The 15,730-nt window shown below is 40.6% G+C and overlaps 3 protein-coding genes across 7 annotated transcripts; 1 reads left to right on the top strand and 2 right to left on the bottom strand.

Annotated features, from left to right (window-relative positions):
• Positions 1–306: 306 nt before the first annotated feature.
• LOC148332231 (arf-GAP with dual PH domain-containing protein 2-like) lies at positions 307–7,282 on the bottom strand. Of its 3 annotated transcripts, XM_088302950.1 has the most exons (12): positions 7,227–7,282; positions 5,598–5,830; positions 3,862–3,992; positions 3,140–3,231; positions 2,880–2,968; positions 2,691–2,803; positions 2,145–2,291; positions 1,943–2,026; positions 1,787–1,849; positions 1,619–1,696; positions 845–1,073; positions 307–649 (listed from the first exon to the last, which is right to left on the bottom strand). In XM_088302950.1, exons 2-12 carry the CDS (start codon positions 5,683–5,685, stop codon positions 621–623), a joined length of 1,143 nt encoding a protein of 380 aa, XP_088159076.1. In that variant the 5' UTR covers positions 5,686–5,830; positions 7,227–7,282; the 3' UTR covers positions 307–620. The 3 variants fall into 3 exon arrangements, with proteins under 3 accessions (XP_088159076.1, XP_088159077.1, XP_088159078.1); XM_088302951.1 differs by lacking the exons at positions 5,598–5,830; positions 7,227–7,282 and adding an exon at positions 4,072–4,152; XM_088302952.1 differs by lacking the exons at positions 3,862–3,992; positions 5,598–5,830; positions 7,227–7,282 and adding an exon at positions 3,588–3,727.
• tefm (transcription elongation factor, mitochondrial) lies at positions 6,390–9,557 on the top strand. Its single transcript, XM_088302954.1, has 5 exons — positions 6,390–6,529; positions 7,268–7,755; positions 8,076–8,225; positions 8,315–8,493; positions 8,565–9,557. Exons 1-5 carry the CDS (start codon positions 6,487–6,489, stop codon positions 8,830–8,832), a joined length of 1,128 nt encoding a protein of 375 aa, XP_088159080.1. The 5' UTR covers positions 6,390–6,486; the 3' UTR covers positions 8,833–9,557.
• Positions 7,806–15,471, bottom strand: atad5b (ATPase family AAA domain containing 5b). 3 transcript variants are annotated; one of them, XM_088302949.1, is made up of 16 exons: positions 15,099–15,471; positions 14,766–15,024; positions 14,054–14,296; positions 13,892–13,988; positions 13,708–13,808; positions 13,244–13,392; positions 12,997–13,168; positions 12,236–12,489; positions 12,063–12,156; positions 11,888–11,952; positions 11,664–11,826; positions 11,485–11,564; positions 10,294–10,934; positions 9,940–10,092; positions 9,614–9,722; positions 7,806–8,843 (listed from the first exon to the last, which is right to left on the bottom strand). In XM_088302949.1, exons 1-15 carry the CDS (start codon positions 15,219–15,221, stop codon positions 9,626–9,628), a joined length of 2,691 nt encoding a protein of 896 aa, XP_088159075.1. In that variant the 5' UTR covers positions 15,222–15,471; the 3' UTR covers positions 7,806–8,843; positions 9,614–9,625. The 3 variants fall into 3 exon arrangements, with proteins under 3 accessions (XP_088159075.1, XP_088159073.1, XP_088159074.1); XM_088302947.1 differs by having other exon boundaries at positions 7,807–8,843; positions 11,452–11,564; XM_088302948.1 differs by having other exon boundaries at positions 7,809–8,843; positions 11,452–11,564; positions 11,664–11,811.
• Positions 15,472–15,730: the final 259 nt, after the last annotated feature.

Genomic DNA, 15,730 nt, shown 5'->3' on the forward strand with positions numbered 1-15,730 from the left:
ATTTATTTACATTGCACTTAACAGAGCGGGCTCACTACGTAGTTAACATAGTTAATATACAAAAATAGAATTAAATGTAAGCGTGTCTGTCTCAGAGTCAAGAGGTCTGCATTTGAATCCTTATTAGAGTGTGATTGGTGAGCGATCAATCCAAGGTGTATCTCGACCTTTCAACCAAAGTCAGCTGGGACAGTTAATGGCCAAAACCGCGGTGAAGACAACCACAATAGAAAATGGATTGACGTAGCAAATATTATATTGTGACTGCTGGAAAGTGTGGTATTGCAACTACAGGACAGCAGCTGGTACTAAAATGGCTTTTATTTGCGCCGTTAACAACATGAAATGGTATGGGTGTCAGTCCTCTCAATGAACCTTTCACTGATGCTACAATACAAATGCAACACAGTAATACAAAAATAACACATGTACAATTATTTACATAAATGGAAGAGTCCATACAAACCATTAGTCAAACCCACCCAACCATTAAATAATATCACCTAATCTTATCAAGACATTTTGGGCAATACATGCTTCCAACTTTGCAGTGAGGCTTTTAATGGCCAGGTGTCGTTGTCCATATCAAATTTGTCAGTTAGTGCAATAACTTCTTCTGGTCATTTGCACCTTCTCAAGTTGGCTTCATCTACAAAAGACAGACAATAGACTTACAGTATGCATATTAGGCATAAAAGTATTAACGGGTGTCTTTGCTGAAAGGAAAAAAGTTTGTGTTCGGAACATGAATTTTAATGTCCATACGGTATATACATATACATAAGTATATACATATCATACACATGAACACACATCGGTAATATTTTGCTACATTAGGTCTTACTTGCATAGTCTTCTGGCGTCATAGGCTGACCGATGACCTTCCCAAAGGCCTCCAGCCACTCCTGCTGTTCCAGTTCTTGCTCGCACATGAACACAAATTGCCTCTCAGGCGTCTGCAGAGTGATCGCACGGTGCCAGCGGCCTCCTCTGGAGCTGCGCGTGCTGCCCTCTGACGCAGAGTAACCATGGCTTTCTGTGCCGATGAAGACAGCGCCCAGCTCGGTGGCGTCCTAACAAGGGAAAAGACATCACAAGGTTCAACTTTAACGTTTTCTCAATTGGAGGTTTATTCGAGGGGAGGCATTTATGTAGTTGCATTTGAAGAATAGTAACAAAAGATATCGGCGTATTGTAATTTGTCAACTTTTTCTTTTTAACAATGGGAGGCGCTAGCGCATTTGACGCACTTTGGTGTCGCTGTTTTAGTTAGCAACAGATGAGCAGTTGTGCAAACATTTAAGCATAACTGAATATGTGAACAATATGAAGTGACTATTGTTTAGTTTTCCAATCAGGAAAACTAATAAGAGTCCATATGAGGGTGGTATTTATTTGCCTGTATAGTGGATGATGCATCCAGCAATTTATCAGGTCAGGGAAGGTCACTATTTAAAATAAGATATGACTCTAATCAGATTGCTCACAGCCTCTCCGGCGGACATGGGTGGCTCTTTTTAGTTAAAGTAGATATGCACTGAATGTATTTATGTATTTTAAAATACTGCTGCACTTTTATTTTAAAAAAAACATTCCATTGAAATCTGTTGTGAATTACCAGTGGGGATTTATAGTACAGAAGCTTCCTGCTCATTGAACATAGAGTGAACCATCTCTTTCTGAAAGGCTCCCGCTGCTGCAAAAAAAGCACACAATAGAGCGAATTAAAAGACAATGAATAATATATTGAACATTTTTGACACATCATTTCTGGTAGGCAACGCACCTTTGGGCCAGTTTTCTCCATGTATCCCTCCATGAGGCAGTGTCTTGTTATCTGAGGTATTAACTTTGCAGGTAAACACACAATAAGTGCATGTCAAAGTTGTTCATCACTAATATATATGCACTACATTTAAGGCAATCACGACATTGATCTCACTTCACTTTGTCGTAGAGTGGGATGCTTCTTCTGGAGGTAAGCCAAGCGTGTTGCTCGAAGAGCATTGAAAAAGGAAACGATGACCTGAAGAAGTTTGGATATAAGAACAGATTAAAAAGGAACTACCATTTAAATTTTTTAATAATGAATAAAAACGTTAGCACATTTGACGTGAACAAGCAATTGAGCAATTGTGTCTCACCTGTCCATTCTCATGGTAAACAAAGATATTCCTGGTCCGTACCTCCTGCAAGTAGGAGATTTGCAGGCCGTGAGCGTGTCCGATCTTCTCAGGTTGGAAAAACGCATTCAGCTCCTTCATGCTGATTACAGCTTTGGGAACTCTAGACTTGGTTTGAAAAACAGTTTAAGTTGTTGACCTACAAGTTATACATGCACTAATTGATTTGGACACTATTCTGGTTGACACAAGAACTTAGTTGGAAACACTACTAACAACATTTCAGCAAAAAAAATAAATAAATAAATAAAATTGAAAATCAAAAAGTAGGAAAATTTGAAAATTAGGACTTTTGGAAAACCGAGGTCCCACTATATTGCAAAAATATTAATATGTGTATACAAAATGAAAATGTTTAATAATGTTACAAAAATTCAGTTGTACAATTCGACACCTCCCTAAATGCCCCTGGCTATGAGTGAACATGCAGAGAATACTGTAAATAGCCTTATTTGTAGACAAATCCTCCTATATTCTATTGAGAACAATATCAGTAGTAGTACCCACGTCCTCCTTTGTGAAGTATCTGAGAGTGAAGTCCTTGTGCGACAGCAGGAAGACCCTTTTTAAAAAGTGCTTGTTGTCTTTGCCCTTCTTCCACAGTGTTGCCTCAACGGTGTCTAACACATATCAAACAAACTAAATAAATTCATGGACATGCATGAACAAAAAACATTAAAAAAAAAAAAGTCCTACCTGCACCATAAGACTGTTCAAAGTAGCCTTTCTCTCCCATAAACTCTCTCCTCTCATACTTGGCACGGATCCATTGATCCTTAAGAACCCTGGCGGTCATAAATAAAACATGTTAATAACAACCTGACATCAGGCAGCTTTAATCGCTGCACTCCGTGTTTGTGTTCCTGTTTTAGCCTTAGGAAGAGGGGATTCGTAAATCACACTGGAGAGCCTCCACTTTCACTTCGAAACTGCACTGAGGACGATTCATCACATACACACAGTCGCTCTGCTGTGGCCGGTAGATGAAAGCAGGAACACACTTTTCATAGACGACTTTGGCTGCAAAGTTCCCTCGCTGACGCATGGCCTGAAGAAACCCAAAAAAAGGGGACATTGAACGCACACGCTATGAAATTTGCAAATTTTCTTAACATATAGAGAGATGGAAAATGTGCCTTCTTGGGTATTGAGTCATGTGAAGGGTTACCACTTCCGAAATAACAAAGAAACTCAAATTACCTTTAATAATGTTACTATTGTATGCTACTATACAAATGATAATTAATTATATTTAATAATGTATTGATAATGTTAATATCAACGTTAATATTTCAATCAGGAAACATAAATATCAATATGCAACAATTTATTTTAATAAATCTCTACCAGTGTTTACGCTCAATTCTACATTACAAAAAAAAAAAAATCACAGTGTCGCCTCACTGGTGAGCTATTCTTTAGGATGGCCCACGAGCTTCTCATGAGGTCCTTAGGAGCTACCCGGTGCTCATAGGCACCACATTGGTGACGCATGATCTAATCCTTTCGAGCACAGGTGTCAAACTCCAGCCCAGAGGGTCGCTTTCCAGCACGTTTTCCATCTCACACCTGATTCAAATGAGCAGGATACTTAGCAGGCTTCTTCGAAGCTTGCTGATGAGCTGATCATTCAAATCAGGTGAATAAAATAACATGAAAAATAAATACAAATATATACCTCTACAAGAGAGTCCTGCCAGTGGTCTAGACGTATGGATTTGACTTTGCTGATAGAGGGCAAGTTCCGATGCATCCCAGAACAGTTGACACATAAAAACACACACAACGTGTAGGAGGCCCAATCAGGCTCTGCAATCACAAACAATGTTGATAAGGGAACACAACACAGACAAGGTGAGGTCACAATAGAAGAACTTGAACTACAAACCCAAATGACGAATAAAATCGATTCCCATATAGACACACACACTGAATATTATTGACATAGATTGTCATGATAATGTTTAAGAGGAACACTGAGGACACAGCCACAATTTCCTGTTGTGATCACTTAAAAAGTGACCAAAGTGTGGCTAGAAATTACAATAAAAACAGTGTGCTTGTTCTTCAAGCTAATATAGACCAGAAGCTACTGTGTAAAAGGCTTTATATGATTGTTCCTTTCTCAGAATACAACCAGAAAACTTTAAAATATTCAGTGTGACCTGCTACGAAATTCTTGTCATGATTTTCACAAATCGATTATATCTGTGATGATGCAATGTTAATGGCTCCAAATACTTTTTTTTTTAATTTCCAGAAACTTGATTATTTTGCAGCTGTGAGGATTCCATCCAATGCAAGCAAAATTTAAACTCTTGTAGCACACAATGAAATGCGCCTTAGTGCAACTTCCAAAACTATCTTTATATTTTTTTAGAAAATCCACAAATAAGACATACAAATAAAATGAAGGCAGTATCATTCAACAACACATTTTGCAGCAATTTAAAGTCGAAAACCTACAGTCGATGAAAAAAAATAAATCATGCCAATAAATCATTTTAAATTTTTCAGTAACTCTACCTACATCATTAATTGATACTGATTTGAAGTTATAGACATACAGTACGGTATTTGTGAAAAATTCCCATTTTGGAATTCCTTCATTAAAAGTAAATTTAATTGGGTAATACATTTCGGAGTATCATAGCAAAACCTGGACGCAATCATTGTCTTAATACTTGCAGGCATATATCAGCATTAACAAAACAAAACAAACATAAACTGAAATAATAAATACATTGTAGCTCAGGGTTGTGGAACATAAAGGGCCATGAGCCATAAACGGCCCCATACGGTCATCTGATCCGCACGGCCATACAAACCGAAAAACAAATATTAAAAGGAAATTTTAAAAAAGCAGAATTGTGCACTAGGTGTTCCGAGGTTCTGGTTTTTAATCACAGCTCCGGCCCCCCTATGTAGGGATTGCGTGGGGTTCCTTTATGTAGTCTGCGTCACATTTAAAAAAATATGCATGTTATCTTAGTTTAGGTGAAAACTCTAAACTGATCATAGATGTTAATGTGAGAGTGAACAGTTGTCTATGTGTGCCCTGTGATTGGTTATTGGCCAATCCTAGGTGTACCAAAAATAAGCTATGAGAGGTTCCAGCTCACCTGTAACCGTAACGAGGACAAGCCCTCTGGAAAATTGATAAAAGCTTTATGTATTAAATATAAGTCAAGGCAGTTTTCTAAACGGGGGTCTTCTTTTAGGAGCCTTTTTTTTAATTGATGATGGCAAGAATATAAATGATGGATGTATGGATGCTACATCTTTTTTTGTTGTTGTTGTTGTTGTTGTTTTTCATAACTTTACTCAGGCCATTAGAGGGGCCTTTGTAAAGACTGAAATGGCCCTGATAAGAAAACACGTTCTCACCCCTGATTTATAGAATTGAAAACTCACCAGGAGCTCCACAGTCAGCGCACATATTATTCCAAGGCTGTCGCATCAAATCGAGCAGGATTTTGCAGTTTCTCTCCAGGTTGGCCATGGTTGAAGGCTCTCCTGGCTCTTGTCAAACCAAAATGGGCAGGTGAAACAACATCTTTTCTTGTCGGTGCAGTGTGGTGGCCAAGCATTTCCTCTTTACGGTTCAACATCATGACGTTTATTGTTCTGCACACAAACAGTGAGGTCTAGAAATAACAGAGAAAGGAAGTGAGAACAGTGACCGCGCTTTACAGAGGCGTGATCACGTTTCCAAGGATTTACTGTAAATGGTAGAACTGAAACAGTATGGAAGTAATCTAGGTGAGTATTTTGCCCTAGAATTGATATTAAATGAAACATTGAATCCTACGCAAAGGATCTCCGTCCTCACTTTTGTTCCACAGGAAAAGAGCATGAGACGAGGAGTTAGGTTTAGATTAACATAAGCCATTCAAGTTTGAAATCCGATTGGTTTTTTTTTCAAGGGTGAAATAAAAAGGTTATTTTATTTAAGGCTGCGTGGCTGAACCCTGATTAATTATTTCATGAAGTTGCAAATTAAGTATTTGTCATCGGCATGATAAAATGGAAAAGGAAAAAAAAAACACTGCATGCATACATGTCGGTTTTTTTAGATAGTAATAAACTATATGAATGAGTAACTATATACTAATAAGAAGTAGAGTGTTGAAACAACCGTTAGAGGGCAGTACGGTGAGGAAAAACATCTCCGGAACTAAACGTGATGTTGTTGTTTAAACCGAACATTTTAACGCATCGGACAACAACGAAAAGACAGCTAAATACTTGTGCGATGCCACAATTAAATTGAAACTAATACGATAAAGTTTCATTGGCGAACATGTGGGTCGCCAGGCGAGTTTTGTCGTCGGTTGCCCATAGTCGTAAGTAGCGTTCCGTTTCCTTTATTCTTTATTTGATTGCAGTGCGTGGATACTTTGCTGGTATATTTACAATAAAGTGGTTTGCATATAAAAACGTTTACGTCCCTTACACTTGCTCATTGTCTTCTAAAATGATACAATATAAAATGATGAATTATAAATGTAAATAGCAGAGACGATATTGTCTGTACTGTCTGGATCAGACAGGTCTCCTCGTGAAGTGGACATCTAGATAAATAATTGGCCAATAATGATACGTGGCGGAAAAAAACTCCTTATCAGTATGTTTTCCCCTCCAGGTTAGACGGAAGATTAAAATTGCCGAAAGCTGGTCGTTTTTTGAGTGGCACAAGACAATAAATGTATTTAGTACGAGTCATTCTTAACGTTTATGGTGGCTATCTTGCTTCTTAACTGTTAGCTCGTCGTTAATCCTACCCAGTTTTCCATCCTCCATGTCACTTCAGTCCCTCTTTTTTTTCTCGTTTTATAATCCCCCTTCATCTATAAATGCGAATTCCAACAACTGTTGGCGTTACCTCTCTTAATTTACATTTTGTCGTCGTCCACAGAAGTTGAAAAAATGTCCACTTTTAAACTCATCCGACAGTTCTTAAACTTTGTGGTTACAAGGAAGAAGTCATTATAAATAATAAAATTCAAATCAAGAAAAATCTATTTTAGTATTAGCACTTACCAATAACTGATATGAATAAATAACCCGTGTTTCCTGTGTAGGTCAGTACGCTGGTGACTCTGGCTTGTTCCGCCGCCCTCGCCCAGGTTCCCCCTCTGAGATGGAGCTCCGCTACCTTCAGTGTACATGCTGCTGGAGGAGCAGAATCCCAGTGGCGGGGTTTGAGAGCCTCAACGCTACCATCTCTACGCCCTGCGGAGAGGACAACAACGAGGAGCACAGTGCTCTTCTAGATGCCTGCTACACCTCCGAGCAGCGCGACTCCATCCTGAGTCTGCTCAACAACGCCCCGCTTGACGAGTTGGCAGGCGTCAAGCTCCTCCGAGGGCGCAAGTCTGCCAACATAGTGGACTACAGGAGCAAACATGGACCCTTTAAGACACTGGAGAGTGTGGTTAATGTGCCGCTACTGAAGCACAAGAGCGCCGTTGTGGTGTTTGATTCCATCCTCAACCCGGTGAAGAAGAAAAAGGTGCGCATCCAGCTGGCCAAGTTTATCAGGCCTGAGGTGGACAGGTCCTGGCTCGAGGTGAATGCATCTTCATCACTTTATACGGGTGTTAAACTCATTTTTGCCACAACATATTTCTGGTTCCCCCCCATGTAGCGCTTTGCGAGTTTTTGTGAGCTTTGTGAGAAGTAAGGCTTCAACAATTGTTTTCATAATCATTTAATCTGTCGATTAGTCAATGAATCAAATAAAAAAAAAAATCCATTCTTGTTTGGAAAAACAGTACGTTGTTATGAATTGACTTAATTTGCCCCTGAAGCCTGGCAATGGAAAGATACTGTTGATCAATTGTTACTGTAGGCGACATCCTGGTCTCATGATCTCATTGTGTAATCTAGGATGCCAATTCCATCGTTTCACTAGTGTGCGCCACTAATCGAATAGCGTGGGCGCACGTGGGCCGAGGGATGACTGTCATGGAGTGGCAACACCTTGATTGTCCAAATTTCCTGAAGGGTACCTACATGGCGTCTTCTTACTTAAACGATGTGAGTCTTGTTCTTAACAACCACCCATTAATGTAAACAATGACCTACCCCGTGGTGTGAAAATTGCAATTTTATTTTTTTATCATCAGGTGTCAGCAGTAGTGTCCCGCCTCCCTTCGGCGGACTTCTACATCATCGAGAAGCCGTCCATCTCAGTGCAGAACACGGCTCTGTTTCCAGTCATGGCGCACATGAGGACAGTGGAGGCCATGTTGTTTGCGCTCCTGGAGCCCAGAAACTTCCCTGAGGACACCAACATTCCTCCCAGGTTTGGCTTTTTTGCTTTGAGTTTGGCTTTCTGAGAAAGCTGACAGCTAAAGTAGCACCTTCTCCACACAGAGTTCTGAACATGATGCGCACCGCCGTGGGACGCCACTTCGGACTCATGGTGGGCGAGTCGCGGACGAGTGGGGCGCAGGTGGTGCGGCAGCTGATGACGGAGTCTGTGACGCAGAAGATGCCGCGGATAAACTTCCCGCCGGAGTTGGTGGTCAAATACAGAAGCTGGTTTCAGATGAGCAGCAGAAGAGGCGGAGGAGAGGAGCTCTGTGACGCTTTGCTGCAGGCGGTGGCTTTTTACGAGCTACTTAGTGAATCTTCTGCATAGCCGCCGTTGATCTGGCAACACAAACAAAAACATGTTAATAGGCAACAGGAAAATTGAGGGACTTTTTTTTTTTCCTGTTTAACCTCAAAAATACAAACCAATTTAACTGGGATGTTGAAACTTCGTATCATGGGTGATTTGAATTTTTTTTACATCGGAAGGTCAAACTACATATATTTATATATAAAAAAAAAAAAAATCACGTAGCAGAAAACATTTATTGTATGCTTTGTACCTTTTGTGGTAATTGTTTTGGGGTGTTCTATTTATTTCTAGGAATAAAGTGCTTTTGCGGGCTTTATATAGCAAACTGGTCATAGATCGCCCACCTTTGATTGAAAGCAGACATATTATGAGATGGGATTAATTACTTTTACCATCAATTGGCAATCCTGAGTATGAAATTAAAACAATGAAATTTCTGAATTGTTTTGTTATCTGGCTGTATCTGAAAAATGTTGTTTTGCTGTCGCCTGTATGGGCAGATGGGTGCTTTTAAGCACACAGCATTTATTTGCAGTCTGGGCTCAAGGGGTCTCAGATTCTAAGTGTCCACTAAGGCCACCACAAAAAAAAGATACTAGAATTGTTAATTTCCATTTTTTTTTTTGCCTATACACTAGAGGGGCTTGGCAACACCAGAGTAGGTAATAGAAGCCAAACTTGGTACATTTCCACACCCCCCACCCCAAAAATAAAATAAATAAGCATGGTGTCAATATTGATCCTTTGTGTACTTTATTTTTGACCTAATAATGTGAGGAACATTTGATCAAGACACCTGCGTATTTTTTTAGTCTGCCTGATTGGTCCTGAAGAAATCTTGGGCCACGAGTTGGAGTGTTGACTTGGAGAGGCCGAGGTGTACGTTTCGGAGGTAGTTGGCAGACCTATGTGAGGGGGAGAAACAAAAGTATAAGGAATTTGTGGCGCCTTATTAATCTTTACACAAATATTTTACTTTTTCCAATTCTACTGCAGCATTTTCTGTATTATATCCTCTGCCACTCACTGACGAGTAGAGTGTACCATTTTTGCAGACATCACATTGTTTCTTTTATTTTCAAAAGTCATGTAAATGAATCCAATCTTAAACTACAAGCTCACCTGTTCGGCTTGTCCTTTTGCTGCCTCGTAGACTGACTGATGGAGCGGAGCGCTGGCAGGTAATCAACGCACACAGCCTGCCTGTTTCCCAGGAGGCCAAAGTGTTGACTACTCAGCACCGCCTGGCTCATCTTGTACCTCATCTGACACATGCTGTGGCCACAGACACATGTTGGTATTCACTCACAAGCCATCTCATAAGGTACACCAGTGGAACCAAGTGACATACAATGACAAAAACGCAGTGACGAACTGAGTAAAAAAAAAAAACGTCAACTTTTTTTTACAGTTCTGATAATGTAAAAACATGACACCAACAGTCATGTGTGTGAGGTTGAAATACAGAACACTCACACTGGGTCTACTGCAGGTTGACAAGTGAGGTGTATCCCATTGGAAGACTGTGGGTGCGTTCGTCCAAATTCTGGTCTGCGTGCCTGTGCTTTAGTCCAAACGTCTGACATGTGACTCCAACACCTGCAACACCCCAAAGCCTCCATACCTGCCCGAAATTCCAACAGCCTCTCCTGGCTGTAACACACGTTCTCCTGGCTCGTTTCATCTAACAAACTGTCTTTAATGTAAGCGCCAGTCCGGACAAAATTCCTTGCGCATGCCGCTGCATCAAGTGCACCAGCTGTTTTTATTGTGGCGTCGATGTATGACATGACGTCAAAGAAGTCTGCCAGAGCGTTCAAACCTTTCAAGTCCACATTGACGACAGTTTGTTCAGTCTTGTGATGGAGCGTTTTCTTCTGACAATAGGAAGTTCTTTGTTCTTTGCGTGTCAAACAGGATCCAGTTTCAATCATGTGGCTAAGACTAAATCCATCCCTCACTGGGTTGAGTCCTGCTGCTGTCAACTGAGACTGGCGCATTGGATGTTCCTGGTGGGACCTGATGGGTAGAAGTGTCTCCAGGTTGGAGTATAGTAGAGGAACATCTCTTCTCCAGCTCTCCACCAACATGTTCATGGCAGCTTCAGTTGACGGATTCTGTAGAATTAATCAGAAACTAATACTTAACGTTAATTGACGGTTAAAATTGTAGTTTGTAAACATGCACAAGGTAACTAGATACAAATAAAGTTGCATCATAATACTAAACATGCATTACAATTCTGCCTTTACAAAGATAAAGAAATAATTTTTGATTTAGTACCCAGTCTGGCTTTATACAACCGGGTTTGAAGTGACTGATAGCGTAATAGTTGACACAAGAAATAACTGACGACCAGTCCAGGGTCAGCTAGGATAGGCTTCAGCTCTCCGTGACCCCGAACAGGCACGAGGCAAAAAGAAAAGGGATGGATGATTGAAATTACGTAGCACAATTTTTCCTCCGGTGTCCAACCCAGTTCTCAGAGAGGATAAAAAGGCACACGGAGGAAAAAAAAAAAAATGTAATAGACATTAGAAAGAAAATTAAGGGAGCATTACAATTTCTGTAAAGGCAAAATTTTGATAGAGTTCGCATTTGACCTTATTCAATCACCCAATGTGTGTAACATACCTTCAGAATGTTCAACAGATTGTTTTGACTCACAGGATGTAGACCCAACATGCTTGCAGTGCAACCTGCATGATGTTGGGGAAGGCTGGCATGTCCCTCTTTTACAGTGGTGCCTTCAAAACATACACAACACATATAAAGAATAGATTTCAGGAGTTAAATGATTTCGTGGCTAAATTAAATCAAGTCTATTCCGAGAGAAGTCCAACAACCTTGAACACTTTTCACCCACAACTGGAGCTGGAGGAGACAACGTCTGACGTCACTTCCGGCGAGCGTGACGAGGCTTCTCATGTCGTCAAGCTCCGTTGTTACACCTTCAACCAAACACAACAGCTGCAGATAGCTGCAGATGTTCACCTGTTGTGAGGCAACCTGCGTTAAAAAAGCAGCGACATGAAAGTGGGGTCAAAAGCACGGAGCAACTGGATCTCACCGCTGATGGCTTCTTGAAAACAATTTCTTCCAAGCTGCTGCTGAATCGTTCTCTGAATGTAGGATCTAAGGAAGAAATCGAAAGTATGCATAGTTTGTGTGGTGGTCAGTTTTCTGGTTATCTTTTACACCCAACACAAATTCCAGAGTTAAATATACAAGCTCATTGTGCCTACCATTAGTGGTGAGAACAACTGGCCTCTTAGTCGTCATCATGAAGGTCTTGATGGCTGCTAAGAAACCGACATCATCTTCAAATACGACATCAACCTATAAGAGACAAAGTAGAGAAAACACTTAAACACGCAATAAATAAGACAAGTAAGATTTGCTGGCGTGACTATGCCACCTCCTCAAACAGGATGAGCGACGTGGCGCCTTTTTTGTTCAGCGGTGCCGGTTGATGCTCAGATGGCTGTTTCAATTTGTCACGCAGCGTCTCCGCTGGCGACAGTTCGCACAGGTGATCTGCTTTGGCCTTCATCTTAAAATAGTGTGTCAGCGTGGCAGTGGCTGGACTCTCCTTTCCTCTGCGTCTGCGGCGGCCAAAAGTTTGCGTTTTTGAGCCGGAGGCCACTCTCTTGGCAAGTGGCAATTTGCCTCCTAAAGTAAAGAATGCAAATTAACCCGCTGCAGGAAGACAGGCGCCTTGAATGCGAAATGAATCGTTACAAGGGGCTTATGCTGGTTTAATATATTATTATACTTCAGCTTTCCCTATCGGGAAAGGGTGGGAAAACGTTTGATTTTTAAAAAAGGACTCATGGGTCAGGTCATTTGTATATGCAAAATAATTTATTTTATCAATAAAATAATTCTCTTGCTTTATCAATTTGCAAATTATGTAATGAGATAAATGAATTACAGAAATTACAGAAAATTATAAATTCTTTTGAAATAACCAATTTTAGGGGGAAAAACATAAATATTACAGAACTCTTGATAATGCAAATGCTCAAATTTGTCTGTATGTGCCCTGAAAATGATTCTAGTCTGATGTCAGCAAGCCTAATGAGGACCAGTGCAATTCAAAATGGATGGATGGACAACAGCAAAAAAAATAAAATAAAAAAAAACACATACTATGGCTTTCCTATTCCATAATCTTACCATCTAAATGTTCAGTCCGTGATGAGCAGCCTCTGGTGCCGTAGTTGTGAAAGTAGGCCGGTCTTAGCGAGTCCTTTCCAGCCGTTTCCACCAGGTGGGACTGGGTTGCCTCTTTCAGCTGACACAGAACCTGGCGGCCATTACGCTGGGAGGAGGAGTTCACCTCAAACACCTGCCAGTTCATACAAGAGAGGAAATTGAAAGTCTTTACAACAGTTTGTTTGATGCAGCCTTTGTAGATTGGGACCTTGAAGCCGAGTTCCTGAGCGCAGGCGTACACCGATGCCGTTTTGCCCACACCTGAAGGCCCCGTGATTAGCATTGTGTTGCACACCGGCTCCTCATGGTGGTCCTCGGAGCCAACCTCGCCCTGGAAGTCCCCACAATCCCACGAGTCTGCATTCAAGTTACACGTGACACATAATGCTATAAATTAGACTAGAACCTTTCAATCGAATTTATTTTATATTTAGAGCACAAAAATATGATGCAGTACAATGCAATTTTCAAAACTACTTCATTTTGGTCAGTCGGTTGGCCTTATGTGTTTTTTTATCTATTTCTATATCTATCTAAATGTTGAATGTACAGTTCCTAAAGGCTTTATGATGGCAACATTTTAACAAAAGGAAACGATTACAGTACCTAGATTTTAATTTCTTCCTATGGGAAAATGAGTTATCAGACCAGATGTTAAAAGGCCTACCTTACCGTGTGTGGAAATGTTTCCCCTGCTCTTTTCTTTGTTTTTTATTTGCTCCATTATCCTACTCTCACTGCAGTCAGTCCGCTGTTTCCACATTTTCAACCAACTGGAAAACAAGGTAGTGCGTATTGAACTTTACACCAACATCAGCTCAAACTCAAAGTGTGTCTATTATTATTTTTAGCTCACCTGTGCAGCTTGCTCACTTGGCGGATATTCCCAATAAGTTCACTTGCACACTGAGGACTGTATTTTTCTGTCCACAGCACATCCTCACAACTGGACACTAGAGCACACATTACTGAATAGCACACAAACACATGCTTTGAAAGCATACATCAGAATGTTTACCTTTTTGAATAATTTCGAGTGTTTTGTCGATATCGGTGGAACTTCTCTCACTTCTTCCATTCGTAACCTGCTGCTTGAGTCTCCTGGTGCGGCTCAGCCTGCTCGCCCTGGGACACGTTTCAAATGAAAGCTGCATCGAGAGGTCGGAACTAGCCATCTCTGTAGTCATGATATTTGGCCTCAGGCTGTGAGAGCCCATCTCAGAGCTGTCTTGTTTCTCATTTAAATCCAAGTGCTTTGCTCCTTTAAGATATAAAGAAAGAAAGTTGCAGATAATATATAATATATATATAATAAGATTGCATCATATTGTACATGTGATCCCATACACCAAATTAAAGGTCAAAGTCAGGCCCTCAAGCTCATTTCATTTGGCCAATGAAATTTTGCCACCATTGTTGCTTGACTTCGATTCAAAACTTGTCAGATTCTTTCAGTCAAATACAGGGGGTAATTATGTAATAAGATTGGGTGGAACAATAAATTTGTTCAGATTAAGATTTTTCTGTGGAAAAACATAGGGCAATCTGTATGATACAGGTGCTTTAGCCACATGCCTACTTCATAAATAAATACGGTATAATTAGCATCAAACAAGGGGACATCATGAGTCATGACTAGCAGTATACTTTTTGCAGTAAGAAAGGCTCTAGCACTAGTGAGTATAAGCAGTATAAAAAATGAATGTATGGATGAACTAAATAATTTGCACCTATTATTCCAGAATCTGATATCTTCTCACTGGCCTTCCTCTGCAGTGTTCCAAACACACGTTGGACTGGGAATGCAGTGTTGGATGCTTGAATCTCCCGCAAAATGTTGTGGAGAGTTGGCGGCGATGATACATGTGACTGTACGGATGATGACGGTTTGGGCACCTTATCACCTGTTCCCATCACATCAGCTTCACTTTGGAGAAGGGGCACCTTCCCCTCTGTCTGCACAGACCTGCGCCTTTTTCTGCCTCCCTGCTGTACATTCGATACATGTATTGATACTGCAGCTATAGGTTAGATAGATAGACAGACAGTGCTAATGCCCTTACCTCGTATTTGATGGCTCTTTTCATTACCACACAGATTAATTGTATTGACTCTTTCTGGTCCGTTTGTTCGGCATGAGGAAAAAGCCAAAATGTCAAAAAGTAGCCTTGAAGCATTTTGAACATGGCGCCTTAAAGTACAACATACTCCTTCCGTTTCGCTCGAACGAACCATTAGTCCTTTCATACAAGCGACCCAGCAGTTTACTCGAGTTCATCTTAGAAAAGACTTACATAGCCACGATTAGAAGTGACATAAAAATATTGACGGAAAACTTTAAGTTTTTTTAATTGAGGTCTGTCAACCAATTTCTTTCCTTTGTTGTCTTTGTACCGGCAGAGCAAACTAGCTATTGGCACACTACCGCCACCTGTAGTCGGGAAGACGAGCGTCGCCTCAAATATTCGACTGAAAATTATTTCTCAGCCAAGCATTCAATTGTTTCCAGAGGGGCATCAATGTACTGTTTTAATATAGTTTTAAAAATCTATTTAAAACCCTTTTCACGTGGTTTCAATCCATTTTGGAATAACACTAACAAAAGATGTATTCTTTATGGTTTGTTCCACTAGGGAAGCAACTGGTAGATCCAATAAAGACTAAATGGCTGTCTATCAGCTCTGTAATTGACTGA

Source organism: Idiotropiscis lumnitzeri, chromosome 8, assembly GCF_059441095.1.
Source record: "Idiotropiscis lumnitzeri isolate Australia: NSW breed Sydney's pygmy pipehorse chromosome 8, RoL_Ilum_1.0, whole genome shotgun sequence".
In the NCBI taxonomy this organism is placed as follows: domain Eukaryota; kingdom Metazoa; phylum Chordata; class Actinopteri; order Syngnathiformes; family Syngnathidae; genus Idiotropiscis; species Idiotropiscis lumnitzeri.

What these genes read in the sequence shown, in the direction of transcription:
- LOC148332231 (XM_088302950.1), bottom strand. Translation starts at nt 5,685, where the DNA reads ATGGCCAACCTGGAGAGAAACTGCAAAATCCTGCTCGATTTGATGCGA. An exon ending in GATACTTCACAAAGGAGGAC is followed by an intron (nt 2,292 to 2,690) that starts GTGGGTACTACT and finishes TTTCAAACCAAG; the next exon opens with TCTAGAGTTCCCAAAGCTGT. An exon ending in GACGCCAGAAGACTATGCAA is followed by an intron (nt 650 to 844) that starts GTAAGACCTAAT and finishes TGTCTTTTGTAG; the next exon opens with ATGAAGCCAACTTGAGAAGG.
- tefm (XM_088302954.1), top strand. Translation starts at nt 6,487, where the DNA reads ATGTGGGTCGCCAGGCGAGTTTTGTCGTCGGTTGCCCATAGTC. An exon ending in GTCGTCGGTTGCCCATAGTC is followed by an intron (nt 6,530 to 7,267) that starts GTAAGTAGCGTT and finishes TTTCCTGTGTAG; the next exon opens with GTCAGTACGCTGGTGACTCT. An exon ending in CGTCTTCTTACTTAAACGAT is followed by an intron (nt 8,226 to 8,314) that starts GTGAGTCTTGTT and finishes TTTTATCATCAG; the next exon opens with GTGTCAGCAGTAGTGTCCCG.
- atad5b (XM_088302947.1), bottom strand. Translation starts at nt 15,221, where the DNA reads ATGTTCAAAATGCTTCAAGGCTACTTTTTGACATTTTGGCTTTTTCCT. An exon ending in CAAGTGAGCAAGCTGCACAG is followed by an intron (nt 13,809 to 13,891) that starts GTGAGCTAAAAA and finishes CTTGTTTTCCAG; the next exon opens with TTGGTTGAAAATGTGGAAAC. An exon ending in TTTTCAAGAAGCCATCAGCG is followed by an intron (nt 11,827 to 11,887) that starts GTGAGATCCAGT and finishes TTTTTAACGCAG; the next exon opens with GTTGCCTCACAACAGGTGAA.